At 43.7% G+C, this 21302-nt stretch overlaps 1 protein-coding gene across 1 annotated transcript in view; it reads left to right on the top strand.

Moving 5' to 3' along the window:
• Window positions 1–13505: 13505 nt before the first annotated feature.
• Window positions 13506–21302, top strand: part of LOC146008825 (neurotrypsin-like) — a 42791-nt gene continuing 34994 nt past the window's right edge. Inside the window, exon 1 of the mRNA XM_083148573.1 lies at window positions 13506–13831. Within this exon, the coding sequence (XP_083004699.1) occupies window positions 13760–13831 (72 nt within the window). The 5' untranslated portion in view covers window positions 13506–13759. The remainder of the gene's footprint in view (window positions 13832–21302) is intronic.

Here is a 21302-nt window from a genome sequence, read left to right as displayed (position 1 = left end):
TCTACTCTCGCCTAACAAACTTTCTAAACTCCAACACCCTATTAGACCCGCTTCAGTCAGGCTTTCGCTCTCAACACTCCACTGAGACAGCACTGACTAAAGTGGTTAATGATCTGGTAACAGCTAAGTCTAAAGGCCATTACTCACTGCTTATTCTTCTAGATCTTTCTGCTGCGTTTGACACTGTGGATCACACTCTCCTTTTACAAACACTACACTCCCTAGGTCTTAATGATACAGCCCTTTCCTGGTTCACATCTTACCTATCTGATCGCTCTTTCACTGTTCGCTTCTCTGACTCTACTTCCTCTTCACTACCTCTGTCAGTCGGAGTTCCGCAAGGCTCAGTCTTAGGTCCTCTGCTTTTCTCAATCTATACCTCCTCGCTTGGCAAACTAATCAGCTCCCTCGGATTTCAGTATCACTTATATGCGGATGATACTCAAATCTATCTATCAACCCCAGAGTTGTCACCAGTGGTTTTGGGCCGAGTCTCTGAATGTCTCTCTGCCATCTCACTTTGGATGTCTTCTCGCCAACTCAAACTCAATATTTCCAAAACTGAATTACTTATATTCCCGCCAACTAAGAACAGTTACCATCCTGATATCTCCATCACTGTTGACAACTCGACAATCTACCCTACCCAACAAGCTCGTTGCTTAGGGGTCACCCTCGACTCTGACCTGTCCTTTGTTCCCCACATTCAATCTGTCTCCAAATCATGTTACATGCATCTAAAAAACATATCCAAAATACGACCGTATCTCACACAAGACACTACTAAATCTCTTATCCATGCACTCATTATATCCCGCATTGATTATTGCAATAGTCTCCTAACTGGACTTCCCAAGAACAGACTCTCACCACTGCAATCCATTTTAAATGCTGCTGCTAGGCTGATCTTCCTTGCAAGACGCTCATCGTCTGCTGATCCGCTCTGCCAGTCCCTCCATTGGTTGCCTGTATATTACCGTATTCAATATAAAACACTTCTACTTGCATATAAAGCTATTAACCATACTGCACCAGCATATATCTCTGCACTTATCACACAATATCTCCCATCTCGACCACTCCGCTCTGCACAAGATTTGCGTCTCTCATCTGAGCGGATCACTAGCTCCCATTCACTATTACAGGACTTTCATCGGGCTGCTCCCATCCTATGGAATGCCCTTCCATGCACAATTAGACTCTCCGCTAGCCTCCAAACTTTCAAGCGTTCCCTGAAAACTCACCTCTTCAGGCAAGCCTATCATATTTAAGTTCTACACGCATAACCCTCTGAGGCACTTATGTATTATATAGCTTCCCTTCTGGACTTGTAACTTGTTGGGACTGCTATGCTATTACTGGTGCCTGTCCTTGTGTTTCCCTCCTATATCCCTATAGATTGTAAGCTTGCAGCAGGGCCCTCCTACCTCCATGTCTGTCTGTTGTTACCCAGTTTGTTTTATCACTGTTTACTATTGTAAAGCGCAACGGAATCTGCTGCGCTATATAAGAAACTGCAAATAAATAAATAATAAATAAATGAGCGGCTCTCAGCTCCGGCCCCCTGCTGGCTGTTATGTGTAAAAAAAAATTTTTTTTAATTAAATATATATTCATGTGCTATAAGCACATGAATAAAAATAGCATGCCCCTTCACAGAATAAAATTCCTGATTTTTTGACACCAAAATAAAAAAAAAAAAAAAAGTTCACATTCCACTTCTCCATGAAAAGATGGAGAATTGCTACATGGAGAGACACGGCGAAAATCACTTAGAAAGATGGCGAAAATATCACATTGAATAGGGTGGTTCACTTTTTGATACCAAAATTCTCCGTTCAACGCGAAAAAAGCACAAATTCGCAATAAAACACAGCAAATTTCTCTCATTGAATACTGCCCTAAAAATGCCTATGGATTGTAAACGCAATGTAGACAAAGTTTAGCTGAGAGGAAACTGGCGTTTCTGGCCAAAACATGCTGTTTTCTGGGTTTGACAGTTAAGAAAATGTAGACTGGGCCAGATAGTTTTTGGGAGGATCTCTGACATCAGCGCTGACCATTTACAGCCTGTCTCAGTTTTTAGTGGCAGCCTCAGAACTACTCACATTTCCTCTGGCAGCAAGTCTCTTTGATGTTTCAGGATTTTCGTATGGACCTGCAAGTGAATAGAAATCCGCAATCCATTTGCAACTTCAAACAGTCAACTGCAACTTCTCAGATTAGCAATCCATGCTTAATTAGGCCCTAAAACAGGTCTTTGGCAGCTACTTATTATGGGCTAAGTCAACGGAAAACATTATCCCTGATAATTGCAGTTTATTTCGGGCTAATTGAATAGCCATGACCAAATCTATTTGCTGTGTAAATTACAGCAGCTAATTGGATATCGACCTATACTCAATAAAAGCAGTGATCCTCACATCCCAATATTGATCTTTAGGGACCCTAAGTCTTAAGTGACCACAATTGCGAGTTATGCATCAGTGTTTCCAACTTGAGTGGGTACTTGTGTATTATCACGGCTCCCACAATTTCCATCTTATGGGATCTTATACAATTTAAAATTGTATACCATTGTATATGGCATACAATGGCATACGATGAGATGAGATGAGATTAATGGGTGCTTTCAAGGTCAATTGGCCCCCCTATAAGATTTTTAATTGTATAAGCACCCTTATGGGTGCTTACAATGTTAAATGCACCCCCACGCCACCCCCACTATCAACGCCAACCCGAAGCATGGCGGTACGTGTCCTCCGACCTTTTCATACCCCCACTATCCATGTCGGCGTGGAGTTGATTTTATATAGTGTGAGGAGCGCAGCGAGCCACCGAGCCCGAAGCGTGGCGAGCGGACGCGTAATACTTTACATGTATTACGCGTCCCCTCGCGGGGCTCGCTGCGCTCGCCACGCTTAGGGCACCAGTGGCTCGCTGCGCTCGCCACACTACAGTATATAAAATCAACTCCACGCCGACATGGATAGTGGGGGTATGAAAAGGTCGGAGGACGCGTACCGCCGCCCCTCGCGGGCTCGCAGCGCTCGCCACGCTTCGGGTTGGCATTGATAGTGGGGGTGGCGTGGGGGTGCATTTAACATTGTAAGCACCCATTAGGGTGCTTATACAATTAAAAATCTTATAGGGGGGCCAATTGACCTTGAAAGCACCCATTAGTGTGCTTATACAATTTTAAATCTCATCTCATCGTATGCCATATACAATGGTATACAATTTTAAATTGTATAAGATCGGGTCCCATCGCAGCACATCTCATCTCATTGCATACCATCTTAAGCCTTATGGTATGCAATGAGATGGGATGAGATGGGAGCCGTGATAGTACACAAGTACCCTTGAGTGTTCAAGAATCTTCAGCAGGACATTTTGTTTAGCACATTCTCCCAACTGTCCCTTGGGCACTGTCCTGCTGTTCTCTTCAATATTGGGAGGCATGCAATAAGAATGCATGATCACTAAACATATTCATAGATTTATCTTCCCTGTCAACCTTATGTGTCTTATGGCCTCTGTAAATCTGCAATACAATGTAGCGATTTCACTATCCCCTGGAGCCAGGATTGGGAATATTCAACAAGTTCCATTGATTTTTAATATTAAGATTTTCCCCTTGTGATTATGTGAATTTAATGTGGTGCAAAAATACTCAACAGACCGCATGAATGTACCATCAACCAATGCTTTTATTGTTAAATTCTGAACAGATAATCTTAATGCTGTTATTGCAATTACATTTTGTATATGTTTGTCTTTCCCTGTCAATAAAAGATAAATTATAAAAATTTCCCCAATTCCCTGATGGATACTTATTATCTGTAACTTCCAACTATCTGCACTTTTGGGTGCATTGGGGTGACAACAGGTAAGTGTATCGGGACAGCAACCAATTTCCAATTGTTCCTTACAGATAAGTATGGGAGGAAATTAATGCAAGTTTCAGTGGAAAAAACTCCTGAAATCATGAGAATACAATATATATGAGAAAAAGATTTAGATCATTTATATTACTATATTATTACTATACCCCCCCCCCCCCCCCCCCCATTATCAGAATGGACAGGTGGTTGGAAACTTGGCACCTATAACAAAATGGCAAATAGCTAAGAAATGCTTCATCATGAAGAAGGATCAATTAAAAAAGGAACTGGCATAAGGATATATCTAAATCTTTATTAAACATTTTTAAACACCATTAGTACATCCTGCCCCCTCCACCTACCGTATTTTGTGAAGTAAGGGTTCCGCACTTACTCAAAATCCCCCCTCATCTGAAGCCATGCTTGGCTCTGTTAGAAGACCAGTGGTGTAACTACTGTAAGGCAGCCCCAGTTGCCGCTTGGGGGAGCAAGCCACAGTGGCGTCTATGTGGGCGCCAGCACCCGCTGGACGCACTGACATGCTGCTGTCTGCCGCTGCCCACTGGCTGAGCACTGGAGGTGAGTCAGCCGCAGCGCAGGTGCAGCCATGGCAGAGACAACTAATCCCCCCACTGATTCAATTGACTGTACATAGAGCAGGCTATTGGCTACTGTGTACAAGATGGGTGGGTGGATGGGCATGCTAGGGTGGACTGGGATGCATCGGAGCCAAGGGAAGCAGCAATGTATGCTGGTCTCTCTTCCTCTATCCTGCTTCAGCTTCTCCATTATGCATGTGACATCATCACCTCACACTGGGGAAACACGCTGTAGAGAGGCCGGGGGGGGGGGGGGGGGGGGGGGGCATAAACTTTTTGGCAGGGGGGAGCAAAATTTATAGTTATGTCACTGTAGAAGACTAAGGACCTGGGTCAAATGCAGTGGGTAATTGGTTACAATTGACAATGTGCATGTACAGGAGCCACACTGAAGATGTTGGATGAATGATACCTTGCTGCTGTTTGGGGGCAGGGAAGAAAACCGAGACATATTGATTTCATTTTCTGGGCGTGCCCTGGCCAGTGACTGTGTTCTCAGATACAGTGTCACTGACCCTGGCAGAGTAGTTTTGCAGAACATCCTGGGAAGCCTAAAGGTTACTCAGATGTGCCAGTCGACATTCATGCTGTAGATTCTGGTGCATCTATGGATAAGAATGGCTGAAAGAGGTAATTTTCTTACATTAGATGCCTCCTGCAGCATTTGCACATTTGTTGCATAGCTACTGTGTAAATAACACATCCGAAGCGACATCCTTTGTGTCACCCTCTGAATCAGGCCCTTAATGTGTCCAAAACACTTCAATTTATCTCCACTGGGCACTTTTCAAGACAAAATATGTAAGTAAAGGGGGATCATTGAAAATACATATTGTATTATAGTAAAGTGCTAATAATATCCACAAAAATACATGTAAATTTGAGCAGTTGAACAGAACATAAATTAAAAAACGAACCAAAGGGTTAGATTTTTTTTTAAATGATAACTAACCGATTTTACTGTAGGATGCTACAGGCAGTCAGCATTCTGATGTTGAAATTTAGGTGACAACTTTATGAAATTCAACATGGTTACAGTTGACCAGATACCAGAGCCAGAAACTTCAGATACCAGTATATTTATAAATAGTAAGCCCGCTCAAAGCAAATGCTTCGATAGCTAGTCTGCTACCTTGTGATTGCCTCTGTGTTTGTACATGTGTGAGAGAGAAAGAGATATAGTTTCACTCGCTACCAACTGATGGCAGTGTTTTGGAGACACACAATCGGGCACTAGACCTATATAGATGATGATCAACTTTCATCTTTCAGGCTTATGCTGGAATAGTACAATTGCATACTCATACACCTATACTTTTTGCATCATTTGGTACAAGAAGCCTGGTGTGATTGGGGTTTATTCAGACCTGATCGCAAAGCTACTTTTTTTTAGCAAATGGACAAAACCCATTTTATATTGCAGGTGGGGCAGATGTAACTTGTAGACTTAGATTTGGGTGAGTTATTATGTTTCCATGCAGGGTAAATACTGGCTGCTTTATACTTACAATGCAATATACAGTACAACCGGGAAGTATTCACAGCGCTTCACTTTTCCACATTTTGTTATGTTACAGCTTTATTCCAAAATGGAATAATTTCATTTTTCCCCTCAAAATTGTACATACAATACCCCATAATGACAAGGTGAAAAAAATGGGAGATTTTTTGCAAATGTATTAAACATTAGGTACAGAAATGAGGAGGGTGAGTGATGGAAGTGAAGTGTCTAAATATAATATAACCAGCATTTACAGCGGTTGTGCGGAGCACACATTGAGATTTTATTCTATGGTCATTCTTCTTAGTAGTCAATCTCATACTAGGCCTGTGGAGTTTAATGGGCATCAATCGCTGATATTTTCAAAAAAAATCTGAGAGTTTGAGGTATTTGAAATAAATCTGGAGACATTATGCACAGCCTTTGTCACAAACCAGGGTCTTAGTCTTTCATTTCCTGTACGGTGTGGCCATATTCAGATGGGTTACGCTGCACCTGGTCTGTCATAATATTCCTCATCATTATTGAATCTACCGCATTGCCATGTTGTCTCCAGGTCAGGTGAACATATCTTTCATCAATCAGATCATACTGATACTCTCATGGTTTCTATAGCAGACAAACATTCCTTATTTAAATCAGCAGCTGTTTCTCAGTCAATGCAGGAACACTGGTTCTTGTGCAGGAGTTACATACAACCAGCCAAGTTTCTGATATCCTTGTCAGACCAACCTCAGTGTCAATACTTAAGTTCCCCATATACTATTGCGACTTCTCCCCTTGAGCCACCCAGGAGCTTCCCGGGTGGCAGGATCGCATGCGGTACATAGCAGGCAGTCTTTTTTGCATATGATATTTCACATTTGATCCCATTCCCCGCTGCCAGGAGGCTGTCTGAGTCGGAGGTCGGACATGCAAGTAGCTCTGATCCTTGACTCGGATCCAATGCGCACAGAACTGCGCATCAGATCAGATCAAATGTCAAACACTTGCCATTTGCTCACTTTTTTTACCCGAGTCCTCAGCCCGATCCATCAGAATCGGGTGAAAAGTGGCCAAATCGGTCAAGTCTATAGCCAACTTTAGATCTAAAACCCCAGAAAATGACAGTATTTGTAGAATCAATTAAACAATCACGATGTATAGGCAAAAATAAACTTTCCCTGTATCTTCAGCTACACACTGTATGCGCTGGCTGGTATTTCTTTTTTTACACATACATTAGTTGATTGCACATATATTATTTTACCTTCTATGCTATCTGAAGGTATGTTGAAATAATACTGATCTCAGTACAGACAGATAGTGGTAGATGCTCAATTAGTTCAGTAATATTACTCAGGTGAATGAGGGAGGGGTTAATACTGAGTAAGTAAATAAGACATTTTTTCCCCCAGCACACTGAGTAGTATTAGTAACCAATCTTGAACACAACATGATAATAGAATTCAGAGATATTGGTTACATATACCCTATACTTATGGTAACGGTTGTGTGGGGTGCGGTGCTCCTGGACTGGTTGGGCTGGGTGGCTTTAGTGTGGCATGCCCATACATTCTATTAACACTTTTCCCTCACTAACACTATCTCTCTCTTATTTTAATTACATTTCATTTATCTCTCTCTTTATATATAGCTTCAGCTTCCTATCACTAATTATTAACACTTAGGGCGGGATGTATTAAAATACATCGCCGCCCTTCCCCCCCCCCCCGCCGCGATGCCGCCGCATATGTACTAACATATGAGGCTGGCATCGCGGTGCGGTGACGGAGGCAACCCGCGATACCTGGAATGTGGTGTGCGGGGGGTCTCCGTCACCTCCCAGCCGGCTCCTGCATCCCTCACGCGGCGTCACGCCGGGGACAGCTAAGCAAGCTGTCCCCGGCGCCTCCTCCTCCCCCCTGCAGCCGGAAGGACGTCCGGCTGCGTCACTAGGGGGATGAGAGGTTTACCTTCCAGGGTCCAGGAGGACCCTTCAGGAAGGTAAGCCAGAGGGGGGGTCGGCGAGGCGGCGGGTTTGCGGCGGCGGGCGGCGCAAAGAAGCCCATAGGCTTCTATAGGGTACCCTTCACTGCGGTATCATTTTTGATACATAGGAAAATGCGGTAAAACCGGGGTTTTACCGCATTTTCCATGTGATACATCTCGCCCTTAGTATCTCACTGGCGTGCCGCACTGGGCTTCCTAGCTTATGATAGTTTTTGGGGTGCCGCACCCTGCACCTAGATATAGCGCTAGGGACCCCCAATATACAGAGAAGCCTTGACGCGGCTTGGGGGCATAGCATACACCTGCGCAGGTATATGTAACCAATATCTCTGAATTCTATTATCATGTAGTGTTCAAGATTGGTTACTAATACTACTCAGTGCGCTGGGGGAAAAAATGTCTTGTTTACTTACTATGATCTCAGTACAGATCGACAGGGCCGCCGACAGGGGGGTGCCAGGGGTACAGCTGTCCTGGGCCTCGGGCTCTGGAGGGGCCCGGGCAGCTGCCCACAGTGGCACGGCACCACCTCCCTGCACCCGCACAATGCATCCCCCACCCGGCGCCTGTGGCCAGGCACGCACAATACACAGTGCAGCCTGCAGAGCACCGAGCCTAGGATACAGAGGGGCTCGGCGCTCTGCAGGCTGCACTGTGCAGTGAGTGCTCCGAGTCCCGACTCCCGACATGAAGTAGGGAGAAGATGCTGAAGGCTGAAGGTCAGTGCCAGGCCCCAACATTACTAGTGGCAGCCCTGCAGATCAACATTATTGACTACTACTTTCTGTATCAAGGGGCTTAGTCAGACCTGATCGCAATTTTCATGCCGGGTGATTATCGATAGTCTGCCCATGCATACGGATCATAGTGCACATGCACAAGGTTGTCCTGTGATAAAATCCATCTACCCTTTTTATTGCTGGCCATTTGCAAGTAGATTGACAAGCGATCGGCGTTTGGTGTGGTAACTGTCCGTTTTCTGGGATTGTCAGGGAAATTGCAGGCGTGCCCAGGCATTTGAGGGGAAGTCGTGTGACGTCAGCTCTGGCCCCGATCTGACTGCTTCTATCGTATGCTGGGCTAGTCACAGACTGTACAAAAAAAATCATGGAAAAATCATTCAAATGGATTTGCAGCTATTCGACGATTATTTTTGCAGGCTTGCATGCGGTGGGATTTCGCTCTGGCTGAGCAGTGTATACCTGATTGAAGGGGGTCTGCACCAGGGGCGGGCTGGGCCGGGGGGCAGGATGCCATGTGCCCCCCGGGCCGCTATATCAATTGGTGCGGTGGGCCGGTTTAAATATTGAAAAGGGCCCTGGTGGTCCAGTGTATTTAGAGCCGCGCCCGCCCGCAGCCCGGCATTCACTACACTGGCAGTCACTCTTTGCTGCGGGCGGCGCACGCTGGGAGGAGGAGGGATGCGCTCTCCCCACGGCACCTCCTGCTTCAGCGTGTGACATGACAGCTGCGGCCGCGCTGCGATCCCCTTCAGTTACAGTTACCCTGGCATGATATTGACTAGTACTAGTGGTCTCACGGTAAAGACTAGATCCCCTTCAGTTACAGTTACTGGCTACCGTTAGACCACTAGTACTAGTCAATATCATGCCACCCGCAGCGCGGCCGCGGCTGTCACGTCACACGCTGAAGCAGGAGGTGCCATGGGGAGAGCTCCCAGCGTGTGCCGCCCACAGAAAAGAGTGCCAGTGTAGTTATTCAATGAATGCCGGGCTGCGGGCTGGCCTGGGTGCTGCCAGCCATGGCACATGGAGGGGGGTGAGCCGGTAAGGGACTTTACTGCGCCTGCTGCTTGCCGCCTGTGAGACCACGGTAGTAGTGCTACAGTATATCATAAGCCAGTAACTGTAACTGAAGGGGATCTAGTCTCTACCCTGGCAGCACCCAGGCCCCAGTGACTGGCCCAGGCTGTGGCTTGCCTCCCCAGGACTTCAGGATGCAGAGCAGCCAATGGCTGTCCTGCACCCCCCACTATGTGCCCTGTCCAGCGGTGCCCAGGTCCCCAGACTCCAGTCAAGTCATTATGTGCCCTCAATTGCACTCAGGCGGCCCCAGGAGCAGGCAGCTCAGCAAGTACGATGCCACCCTTGACACATAGAGCATGCAACCCCAGGTGTCCTAGCATGCAAACCCTGGCATCAAATAAGAAGCCCGTAGCAACGAGCATGTAGGTAAGTGGCACTTATGTGGCATAAAATGTAATAGGCATCACAGCGTGTGGTATTATATGTAATGGGCATTACAGTGTGGCATAATGTGTAATGGGCATTACAGTGTTTGGTATGACGTGTAATGGGCATTACGTGGTTTCGTATAATGTGTAATGGGCATTATGGCATGTGGTGTAATGTAATGGGTGTGCAACGTGTAATAGGCATTATGGTGTAAATTTTTGGCTTGCACTCTCCCAATTTTTGGTTTGCCTAGCTCTTTTATCCTGGCTCCTACATTAACATAAAATTTGTTCAGCCCTGGCATAACGTGTAATGAGTGTCACAGTGTCTGACTTAACATGTAATGGGTATCACAGTGTGTGGCGTAGCGTGTAATGGGCATCACGGTGTGTGCCGAATCATGTAATGGGCATCATGGTGTGTGTGGCGTAGCGTGTACTGGGCATCATGGTGTGTGGCATAATGTGTAATGGGCATTACGGTGTGCAATAAGCCTGTGAAAATTGCACAGGCCTGCGATTATCTGCAAATCCATTTGCAATAATTTACCATCTAATGATTTACCTAGTGTGTGGAGTCTGTGCGTAGCCCAGGACTTACTCTGGTGCTGCGATAGAAACAGGAACAGGGTCGGAGCTGACGTCACGGTCTGTGACTGTTACTTATGGGCCAGTGCTCTGGACTTGCCCCCCAGGCTAAAAGTTGCCAGCCAGCCCCTGGTCTGCACCTTGGTAAAGTTGTTGCAGTACAACAAAACGTGTCGGTGATACATTGGGACATACAGAGGACTTAACTTCATTTATTGCTCGAACCAGCTCCTTCATACAAAGGACTATTAACTTCGGCCTGCCTTCTTACTGGATACAACCCAGAACACCAATTACAGGCTGGTGCTCTCAAATCCTGCAATATCGGGTCCAAGCTTGCTCCAGTTGGAGCCAAAGATCAAAAATCCACCAGCTGCTTTTACCACCAACTGGAACCATAAAAGAGAAATCCCAGGGGTGATGTATAAATAACAGTGACTTATTCCACTTCTACATGGGGGCCTAATAACATGTGATGAATTGTGCATTCTAGGAATGAGCAACTCCTATACACATCCTCTCTCTTTGCCCATTTATTTATTTTAATATATATATTTTTTAATGTGATTCATGTATTTTTCCTGGATGTTATAACCTGATATGCATATGAAATCCATTGCTTTAAAATGTAAATATTGATACAGCACTACCTTTGTTCTCTATTGCAGGTCTGAATAACCCCTAAATACAGACAAGGTGATCCCAAATATTTTCAAAAGATCAATATCGGACTGACGACTTATAAAAGGATAGGCCTATGTGCGAAAGTGTTAAAGCGATATCTCTTTCCCCACATGTTCCAGAATCCCACGCTGCCGCGCAGTAGCGCACGCAGGGGGGGTTTCCGAGTACCCAGAAACCCCCCCCCCCCCCCCAGGAGTCTAAGGGCCATTGTCTGAAAGCTGAGGGTCCCCTCTTTCCAAGAGTACAAGAATTGTTAAAATCGGACCTTGGGAACCGGAGATATCTGACTTCAAAGCAGTGGTCCCCATCCAAGCCTGTAAATTGCTGTTCCCAGTCAGATATTTCAGGTTCTGTCTGACGTAGAGTTTTTCTGAGGATATATTCCAAAATCTGTGACTCTCCCCCTTTGAAGGACACTAGAAGCTTGTCTCTACTGTTCCCAGTACCAGAGATATCAGCCTTCCAGCAGCTGGTTACTGCTCCATCTCCACACACCTGGTATGTAGTTTTATATTCTCGTTGGCAGATTGCTCTGTCTCCTGAACTCTGATCCCCTAGTCCCCAATACCATTTGTCAGGTGGGATTCTCTAGTTTTTAATTCCATTAAAATCTAAGAAATCTATTTCCAGGAACTGGAGATATCTGCAGTCAAGCAAGCTGTCCTCCCACCAGAAAATTATGAATAATAAGCCCACTCCACTATACACCCCTCCTTTGCGTATTAAACATCCTCTACCACCCTGGAAGTTATGTATCAGGGCCCCTTCATTCAGCCCAATGCCCCCTTCTCCCATCCCATCTCCCACCATCTGTGCAGTAAAGTGGTAATTAGTGGAAATTACTGATCCAGGCCCTACATGCTGAGCGGTTGATATAATACCCCCTACCACCCGTGGGACATCAACACATATACTGGGTCACCTAAGTGTCCATCTCCGTACTTTGCTCCGCCCCTCTGGAAACCCCCTTCTGAAAATCCTGCGTTTGCCACTGCCGCTGGTTTTATATTTAAGGATAAGCAATTCAATGAATAATTTATAATGAAATCAATGTTATTGTGAACACTTCTTTTTTTTTATATATTTTTATTTTTTTAAATAGTTGGCACACAATATATCACTCAAAAGATAACAGCGTAGTATAAGACACTTAATGTTGATAAAACGACTGAAACTAGACAGGCTGAACAAAAGAGGAGAAACTGCACGTTAAATAAAAATACCTAAGGAGTAAATTCTTGCAGTATTGCAAAAGAAAAACATTGTCACGCCTAGTTACACTTCTGTTCACTTATTTCAGCACAGTTTGTTTTTGTGTCGCGTACAGACCTTTGCACTGTGTCAGTGTAATATTTGATTACAATTTCAAATCATATACTTAGATAACAAAGGTACGCGAATACATTTATGACACAGTGCCCACATTTGCAGAACCGCAGATCAAGATGCACTGGAGATATGGGTGTACATGCCACACAATAATATACCTGAAAATGGCTGAGAAACAGGACAAAATGACATTTTTATTCATTGCTTCTGGGCTTTCAAATATCTAGGTTTAGTTTCCCTTATTTCGTATCTACTGTACAATTAGAATTTCTATTACCACTGTGGTTTAAACACTGGATAATCATGTTGGAATTTAGCCAATTAGCTATGAAGCAGGCAGTTTAAAAACATGAACTGAATTTGACGTATGCTCATTCACAGAATGGGATCAGTTACTGTGGAATTTTATTCTTCCCACTCCACAGATAATTAAAAGTGTCAGATGGCATGCATCCGCTAGGATGGGTGGCATAGAAGTATTTAGGAAATGACAATGCTAAGTATTTGTCCTTCACTTAGGAATCAGCAGGATGCTTACATTATGGAACCTAAATGACTGTAATTAAAACAGCTAATAAAAATATATACAACAGTACTTTAATACTATAATGATCCATAGGTATGGGCTTCTATACTAAATGAGGGTGTGGTAGATGGGTTGGAGTGCAATGTAAGGGTGGGACGGGGAAAGAGGAGGTGGTTGTCAGACCTACACAGTAGCTGAGTGGGTGGAGATGAGAGCGAGATCCTAGGCTAGTACAGTCAGAGTCACACTGCTGCTAGCCTGCACTTGCCTGTTACCTCTGTCAGTGGGTGATAATGAGTCCAGCAGCAGCACGGTGTGACCACCAGCAGTAGTACAATACCCTACAATGCAAGCACCAGCAAGTGCTGCAGCTTTGTGTCCAGGACTTCAATGAGCTGCTGACCCTGATAAAGGGAAGAGTCCGGGGAGAGAGCAGCTGCATCCCAGTGCTTATTAGCCACAATGAGACCTGTGAGCTTACATGGAGTGCTTGTCATTCTCATGTGCATCTGCTTCATATCTGGAGATTTCCAGGTAAGAATCCATAACAAAGACTCATCTCCTCTTCATGAGTCACAAGCTGTTTCAGTGTTATCAGTGTGTCAGACTTTGTCCTATTAATGACCATGTAATTGCACTAATAAATAATACCTCCATTCATTTACCTAAAGCAAAACAACACTATATAGAGCAAGTGCTGCATTTTATTTTATTTAGTGCCACACAACAACATGATGTAAATCAAATTCATGCTGCAATAATGTGTTCTCTGGCTGCTGAAGGCAGCAGCACTGCAGTAGCTGCAAAAAGTATGACTGTATCTATAGTCCTATGGAGTGTGCTAACAGAACACAAGATTTCCAGTAAGACCTTGCAGGGGAATCCTCTGCAGTGGAACAGTGTGTGGATGGGTGAAATGAATGTATGATAAAGGCCTCAGCAAGCATCCCAGTGTGTATCTATATATCTGCCTATCATACAATATAATGGTTCCTTCTGCATTCTTTATCTGTCCTATTGCTTGCGGATATTATCAGAAGTGCACGTGTCAGGGATTGGGATGAGTATGGGCTGGGTCTGTGTTATCTATAGACCCTGCATCTGGAAATGCCCCAGTCCTGTCATTCTGATTTATTATATCCCTCTGCATTTGTCTATTAAAGCACTCGGCAGAATAAGTGCTGGGATACAGTATATGTAGGATTCGCACACATACGAACTATAGGAAATAGGGTCATCTTTCTTTATATTGCAGCTGCTTGTATCCGGTGATGACGATTGCAATAAAACATTTGCTCCTAAATGCACTTATTTTTCCTAACGATTTGGATGCCACTCATATGTGGGTGGCACCTTTTTCCGCTGAACATGCCACCCACTGTACTGCCAGCAGTGCTGATTCCTCTTCTATTTAGATATGTGCCTTATTAGTGAATTGTGTAACACTTGCAAATACAGTTTTTATATTTTTCAAAAATATTTTGATGTAACAATGTTCCTTTCTACTATATATATAATGAATGGTGTATCGGTGCTGCTGAAGATCAGCCGACAGGGGGATGCTATGGGTACAGCCGGCCACTCTGACAGAGGGTAGGGCCTGGGCAGCAGCCTGCCAGCACCCCCATTCACTGCAGTCGCCCCTCGCCCACGGGTCATCATCCCCACTTCTCAGTGGCAGGCCACATGTCCTCCACAACCCGCTGCACATACACAGCTGTACCCAGGCCTGGCTGGATCCTCCTGCTGCCTGTGGACATACACAGACAGCGCAGCGGGCAGCAGGAATGCTGGGCACCCGCACTGTAAGCCGCTGGTGGTGTTACAGTGCTTACAGTGCGGGCACCCAGCATGCCAGATGCTGTAGGACAAGCCTGAGAAGCCGCAGGTATCCTTTTAATATACAGCGAAGGGCAGGGGGGGGCGTTGGTAGGGGAAGGGGGGGCCCCCGGGATTTTGTCAGTCCCGGGCCCCACAATTTCTGACGGCAGCCCTGCTGAAGATAATTCATATATACACATTTCATAACCGGAGCCAGCCAGTACCCATCATACCGCCTCAGTTCTAAATAGTAATGTATAGAAAAATAAACATGGATACATCGTAAACTTTTTTTTTTTTACTTGAGCAATATTGTTAAGTTTTATAGCTATGTTCTAAGTACATTAACCCCTAACCAGGGATTAAATGCACAGAACAGGCGCAACATGTATGACAGTTATTTAAAAACATGTTGGTCTCATGTTTTTATGGGATGTTGTATTTATAGTATACACTGTAATGAAAATATGTAAGTTCATACCTTGACTGCCATAAGTTCCCGGATTTCTATTCTGCGCTGTCTCCAGCCCAAGGTTACCATACACAGGGTTTATAGACACAACTGTAGCATACTTCACATAGGAGACACAACTATATGATAGCACATGGTCACAGTCTGCTTGTTTACTTTACATTTCATAAGCAGAGATCAGTTGTACTAAAATGACCCTGTTCTTGTGATAGATAGTAAGGGTTGGGTAAGCAGAAGAATCCAGCACTGTCTCACAGCAACGTTGGCACTCAAAGGGCCAGATTATCTAAGCTTCAAAAGTGATAAAATGGAGAGTGATAAACGCCCAGCCAATCAGCTCCTGCCTGACATTTTTCAAACACAGTCTGTGACATGGCAGGTAGGAGCTGATTGGCTGGCTGTTTATCACTCTCTATTTTATCACTTTTGAAGCTTAGAGATTCTAGCCCAAAGAGTTAATAAATATGCCCCTAAATGGGTGTTGAGAACTGGTTCTGTTATTATAAGTCTATTGTTCAGGGATAAACACATTTACTAGCTCACTAGCTGCTCTAGCACCATACAACATAGTTTCTGCAAAAAAAAACAAAAAAAACTTTTTCATTTAGATCTTTATGGCAGAATTCAGCATTAAGCTCAAAGTGAACGATGATAATAAAAATGTTTTACAATATTTCAAAATTAGCAGTGTGCACTGTTCTGGTAGAGGGTTGTAATGCAACCATACTGCAGAACATAATGCATGGTTTCCAAGACTGTATAGTATGTTTATCAAAGGGCAAAAAGCCCTATGACTGGTGAAAACCAATGCTATCATTGGCAATAGGGCTTTGCTCTATACATCAAGTACATTGCCATATTCCTCCATCTGTCCAGATTTTCTGAGGACTAATAAGGACAAGCGTGTGGCTTCCATATGTTCCTTACAACTACAAAATACCTCTTATGTTACAAAGTGGAATGCATAAGGACCCCATACACTTATGCAACTTCTCAGAGGGTAGAAGTCCCACACGATCCCCTTTGAATCGCCCAGGATCTTCCCGGGCAGCAGGATAGCATGCACTATATCACATGCAATACCAGCAAGGGCTGCTTGATCCAAGAAAACTTACCTTGACGGTCCTGCGATCTCAGATCCGATGTGCACGGGACTGCGCTCAGATCAGAATTGGAGGTTAGGCACATGTAATTTGGTCACTTTTTAAACGATACGTCTGAATCGGGTGATAAGTGTCCAAATTGCACTAGTGTATGGCCAGCCCAAGAATACACGTTTTTATCAACTGTCCTGCTGGTGACTCTTTCAAACTCCATGGAAGTTATTGCCTGGTCCTGATGAGAGAGGGTCCCCTTGTTTAGACAAGTTGTTGTTGGTATATTTTCCCATTCTTGGATGGATAAGACAGGAAAGCCTCTTTTTGATTTTTGCTTTGATCCTAGTACAATTCTAAAATGTGTATTCAACACACACACACACACACACACACACACACACACAAACAAAAAATCTCTTTGCGGATTGCATACAGTATTTATCTTTTGCCTAATCTAATCAGATCCAATCACATTGCAGAGTAGGAATGTATATTTGGCTGTGATTTAGTTTCTCCCCATTGGGATGGTAGAAGCCCTCGTAGTCAGGAACAATGGGCATTTTGAGTACCCGGGGTGAAAATAACTATTTTCGGTACTTGTTTCCTAGCGCGGCCACCACGATTTCTATCGTGGTGGTCGTGTCGGAAAAAATCGCGTCGGTCGCGTCGGGTGCATACCAAAACGCACACGACGCGACCGACGCGATGTACCCGATTTCTCGATAGGCTTCAATGTTAAAATAATTTAACATTGAAGCCTATGGAGAAATCGGGTCCATCGCGTCTCCATAGGCTTCAATGTTAAATTATTTTAACATTGGAGTGACTGAGACGTCCTAACGTGGAGGGCGTGGAGAGAGGTGGTGACGCGGGACGCGCACTGTGAGAGACGGAGCGGGAAGTTAGAGCCCGAACGGAGAGTGGAAGCAGAAGCCGGGAAACCAGTGAGACCCGGGGGAGAGAACGGCTTGGCTCTCAGAAACTCACAGAAGCAGCGCCGGCGAGCGGAGAATCGGTGGAGTGGTGCATGGGCACCCGCAGTTACGGAAGTCCAGTTGTCGACCCCGCCGTCCGGGGAACCGGGACTAAACTACAGTGGAGACACGGAGCTTATAGGAGAGAAAGGGAGGTGAGCACACAGAAAGCCATTTATATCTGTCTATTGCCAAACACCTGCTAGCGTAACTGCTCTCCTCTGTGAACAGAATACAGACGTTAATTCTGGTTAAATACCAGAGCCTATCAACATATATGCGCTGCATGTGTCCACAGCCGTACCTGACTAAAAATGTTGGAACTCTAATAGAAGTGCTAAACCCGTGTCGCCCTCTCTCCCCAGTTATCTCCATAGATAACATAGATTGCTGGGTTTCTGCAGCAGTCTACAGATGTTAAAATAAGATCCTATGGACGCCTTGCCCCTCCCTAGGAATGCGGTTTAATTAATATATGCCCTCTCCTGCCTCTTCTTATAGGACCTTCATGTAATAGGAGCCTAACCATCAAAGCCCCAGGCCGCATACAGTCCGGCATAATTTCCGTAGCTGAAACTGTACCAGTATTTGCTCCGAATGCCGGCGAAAAAACCTAAGCCCACGGCGACCACGCCAATCAATATATTTAAAACAGCCCAGAATATGGCACATAAGCAAAAAGATAGACTCTCTGTTTCCCCAAACGCGCAACAAAAATCAGCACAAGAAAAGCTAGGTGTTGCCTTTGGTTCCCCAGAGGAGGAGAATACAGATGAGCCAATCTCTGTACGTACAATGTCGCAATTGCTGGCAGATCTGAAACTGGATCTGTCAAGAGAAATAAAAAATCAATTCCAGGAGCTCTCTAAAGAACTGACAAGTCTGGGAGAGAGAACGGACCAAGTAGAGAGCAAAATGGAAACAGTGGTTACGGCATACAACGAGTTAAAAACCTCATATACCTCCTTACAAGGAGAAGTGTTGCTCTTGAAAGAAAGATTGATTAGTGCAGAGGATCGGGCAAGAAGGAATAATTTAAAAATCAGAGGGATCCCAGAAGAAATTGCAGATGGACAGCTACGTCAATATGCTACAGATTTGTTCAATAAAATCTTGCCAGGAATCGGTAAAGAGCAGTTAATTATAGATAGGATTCACCGGCTCCCAAGACCTAAATGGTTCCACACAGAGGCCCCAAGAGATGTCATACTGAAGCTTCATTATTTTCATATTAAAGAGCAAATCCTAGCTACCAGTAGAGATGAAGGCAAAGCACTAGAAATATTGGGAAAACTACAGGTTTTTGGTGATCTCTCCGCAGCAACATTGGCTAAAAGGAGAATGTTCTCTAAAATTACCACAGTACTGAGGCAAGAAAAAATCAGATACAAATGGGGCTTTCCGGTAAAGATTATCGTATTCTATGAAGGATCAGTATATATATGGAAAACTGAAGAGGAGGCGAGGGAGAGCATGGAGAAATGGAATTTGCGAGTCCCAAAGACAGGGGAAGATAATTTAGTGGCTCTGCGGCAAGAATGGAGAACTGTATAGAACATCAAGAGCCTCAAGGGATTATTCCCAAGATGGAGAACTATGTTTTTCATGTGCAGCCAATTCCCCCCTTTTTTTTTTTTTTTTTTTTTCTCTCCTCCTTCGAGGCACTTAGTAACTTTTTATGTTTAAGAATTTAAAAATATATAGATTAAAGACTTAGAGACACCAAGTCTTTAGAAATTTACAGGCATTATGTATGAGCCTATATGTCTTGATCACAGCTTTCAAAAGTGTATTATCACAACAAATAAGAGATTGGATATGTTTCACAGATAGGGTATAAGGTATTATAGACACTCATAAGAATAGAAAATTTATGATATATGGTATGAGAAATATGTGATATTTCCTTGTTATTGGAGGGTAGGGGTGGGGTGTGTTTTTTTTTTTTTTTTTTCTCTCTTCCATTGTGGCACCCACTAATCGTTCGCACTTAAGAATGTTTAAAGTATATAGATTAAGGATTTAGGGGTACTAAATTTTTTTGTCGACACTCACACGAGCTATGTATGAACACTTGAGTGTTGATTACAGTTTACAAAGTCTATTAGCACAAGAAATAAGAGATTAGGCATCCGCACGTAGATAAGGTATAGCTATTATTATGTATTTATAAAAGTAGAAAACTTATGATACTTGGTATGGGTGATTTATTGCAATTTATGCTTTTTTAATTTTTTTTTTTTTTATGTATGAACCCATATGGGTTGAACACAATCTCTAGAAGGTCTTAGGATAAGAAACAAGAGAGTAGGTAATTTTCCAGAGATAAGCCATAAGATATTACTATGTATCTACAAGATCTAGAATATTTGATAGATGAGATATGCTTCTGTGATGGGATTTGAGGGTTTGGTTTTTTTTTTTTTTTTTTTTTTGGGACTAGAAAAGAAAGCATTCCTGGGTGGGGAAAAATAGGGTCGCTACCCCTAATAAAAGTACATAATTCCCTCGGAGTAGAGGGTTGGGGTGTTGGATACAACGCCAGAATGTTGTTTGGTTTTGTATATGTGTTTTGTGTGTGTGTAAGGTTAGGAAGGATAGAGATTAAACGCAGGGAACAGGAGTGGGGATCATGAATAGCCCAGTAAAACTTATGTCTCTTAATGTTAAAGGGCTTAACTCGCCTCAAAAAAGAAGGAGAATCTTGAAATTTTTAAATGACCAAGATGTCCAAATTGCTGCATTACAAGAAACACACTTTTCGAAAGTGGTCCACCCGAAATTATGTGACGGCAAATATACTGAAGCATATTTCTCTTGCGCTATAAAAAAAAAGGCGGGAGTTGCTATTATATTTAAAGGACCTTAAAGTTGAGATTTCCTCCCAGCTGATGGATAAAGAGGGGAGATACTTAATATTAAAAGGAACAATCAATGGTCAAAGAGTTACTATTGCTTCAGTATACTTGCCAAACACAGCACAAATGAATGTGCTTAGAAGTTTTTGGCAGAAATGTAATACTGTGGCAGAAGGAGCATTAATTGTACTTGGAGACTTTAACTTAGTAATGGATGCAAAAATGGATAAGTCAGATAATAGTAGTCTAAGAGCCTCACAAAGTGCCAAGAGGATCGTAGCCAGATTTAATGACTCCATACAAAAGGCAGGAGTGTTTGATACATGGAGAGCGTTGCACCCTACTAGTAGGGATTATACTTTTTTTTCACACGTCCACAAAATGTATTCGCGTATTGATTTTGCTTTTGTAGATAGACTTACCTTACAGCAAATTAAGAGGGTAGATATATTACCAAGCACATGTTCGGATCATGCTCCGCTCCTGGTTTGCTGGCAACAGAACCAAAATAATGGGGCCCCTAGGATATGGAGATGTCCAAATTATGTTTTTACCTCCCAAGAAATAAAAAAAACAATAAAGGAAGCCTTAGAAGAATTTATTCTTTTAAATAAACCCCAAGATACTAGCGCAACTAATACATGGTGTGCATTAAAGGCAGTAATACGAGGCAGAATTATTCAGGCAACTGCAGCTTTAAAAAGAAGGGAACGTTTAGCCTTGTTAGAAGTAGAAGAGCAAATTAGAGACTTGGAGAGATCACATAAAACACAACCTAAAAAT

This window comes from Crinia signifera, chromosome 6 (assembly GCF_055691185.1).
Source record: "Crinia signifera chromosome 6, ASM5569118v1, whole genome shotgun sequence".
Taxonomy (NCBI): Eukaryota; Metazoa; Chordata; class Amphibia; order Anura; family Myobatrachidae; genus Crinia; species Crinia signifera.
The sequence above is the reverse complement of the archived record's forward strand: the minus strand, read 5'-3'. Positions and strand labels throughout refer to the sequence as shown.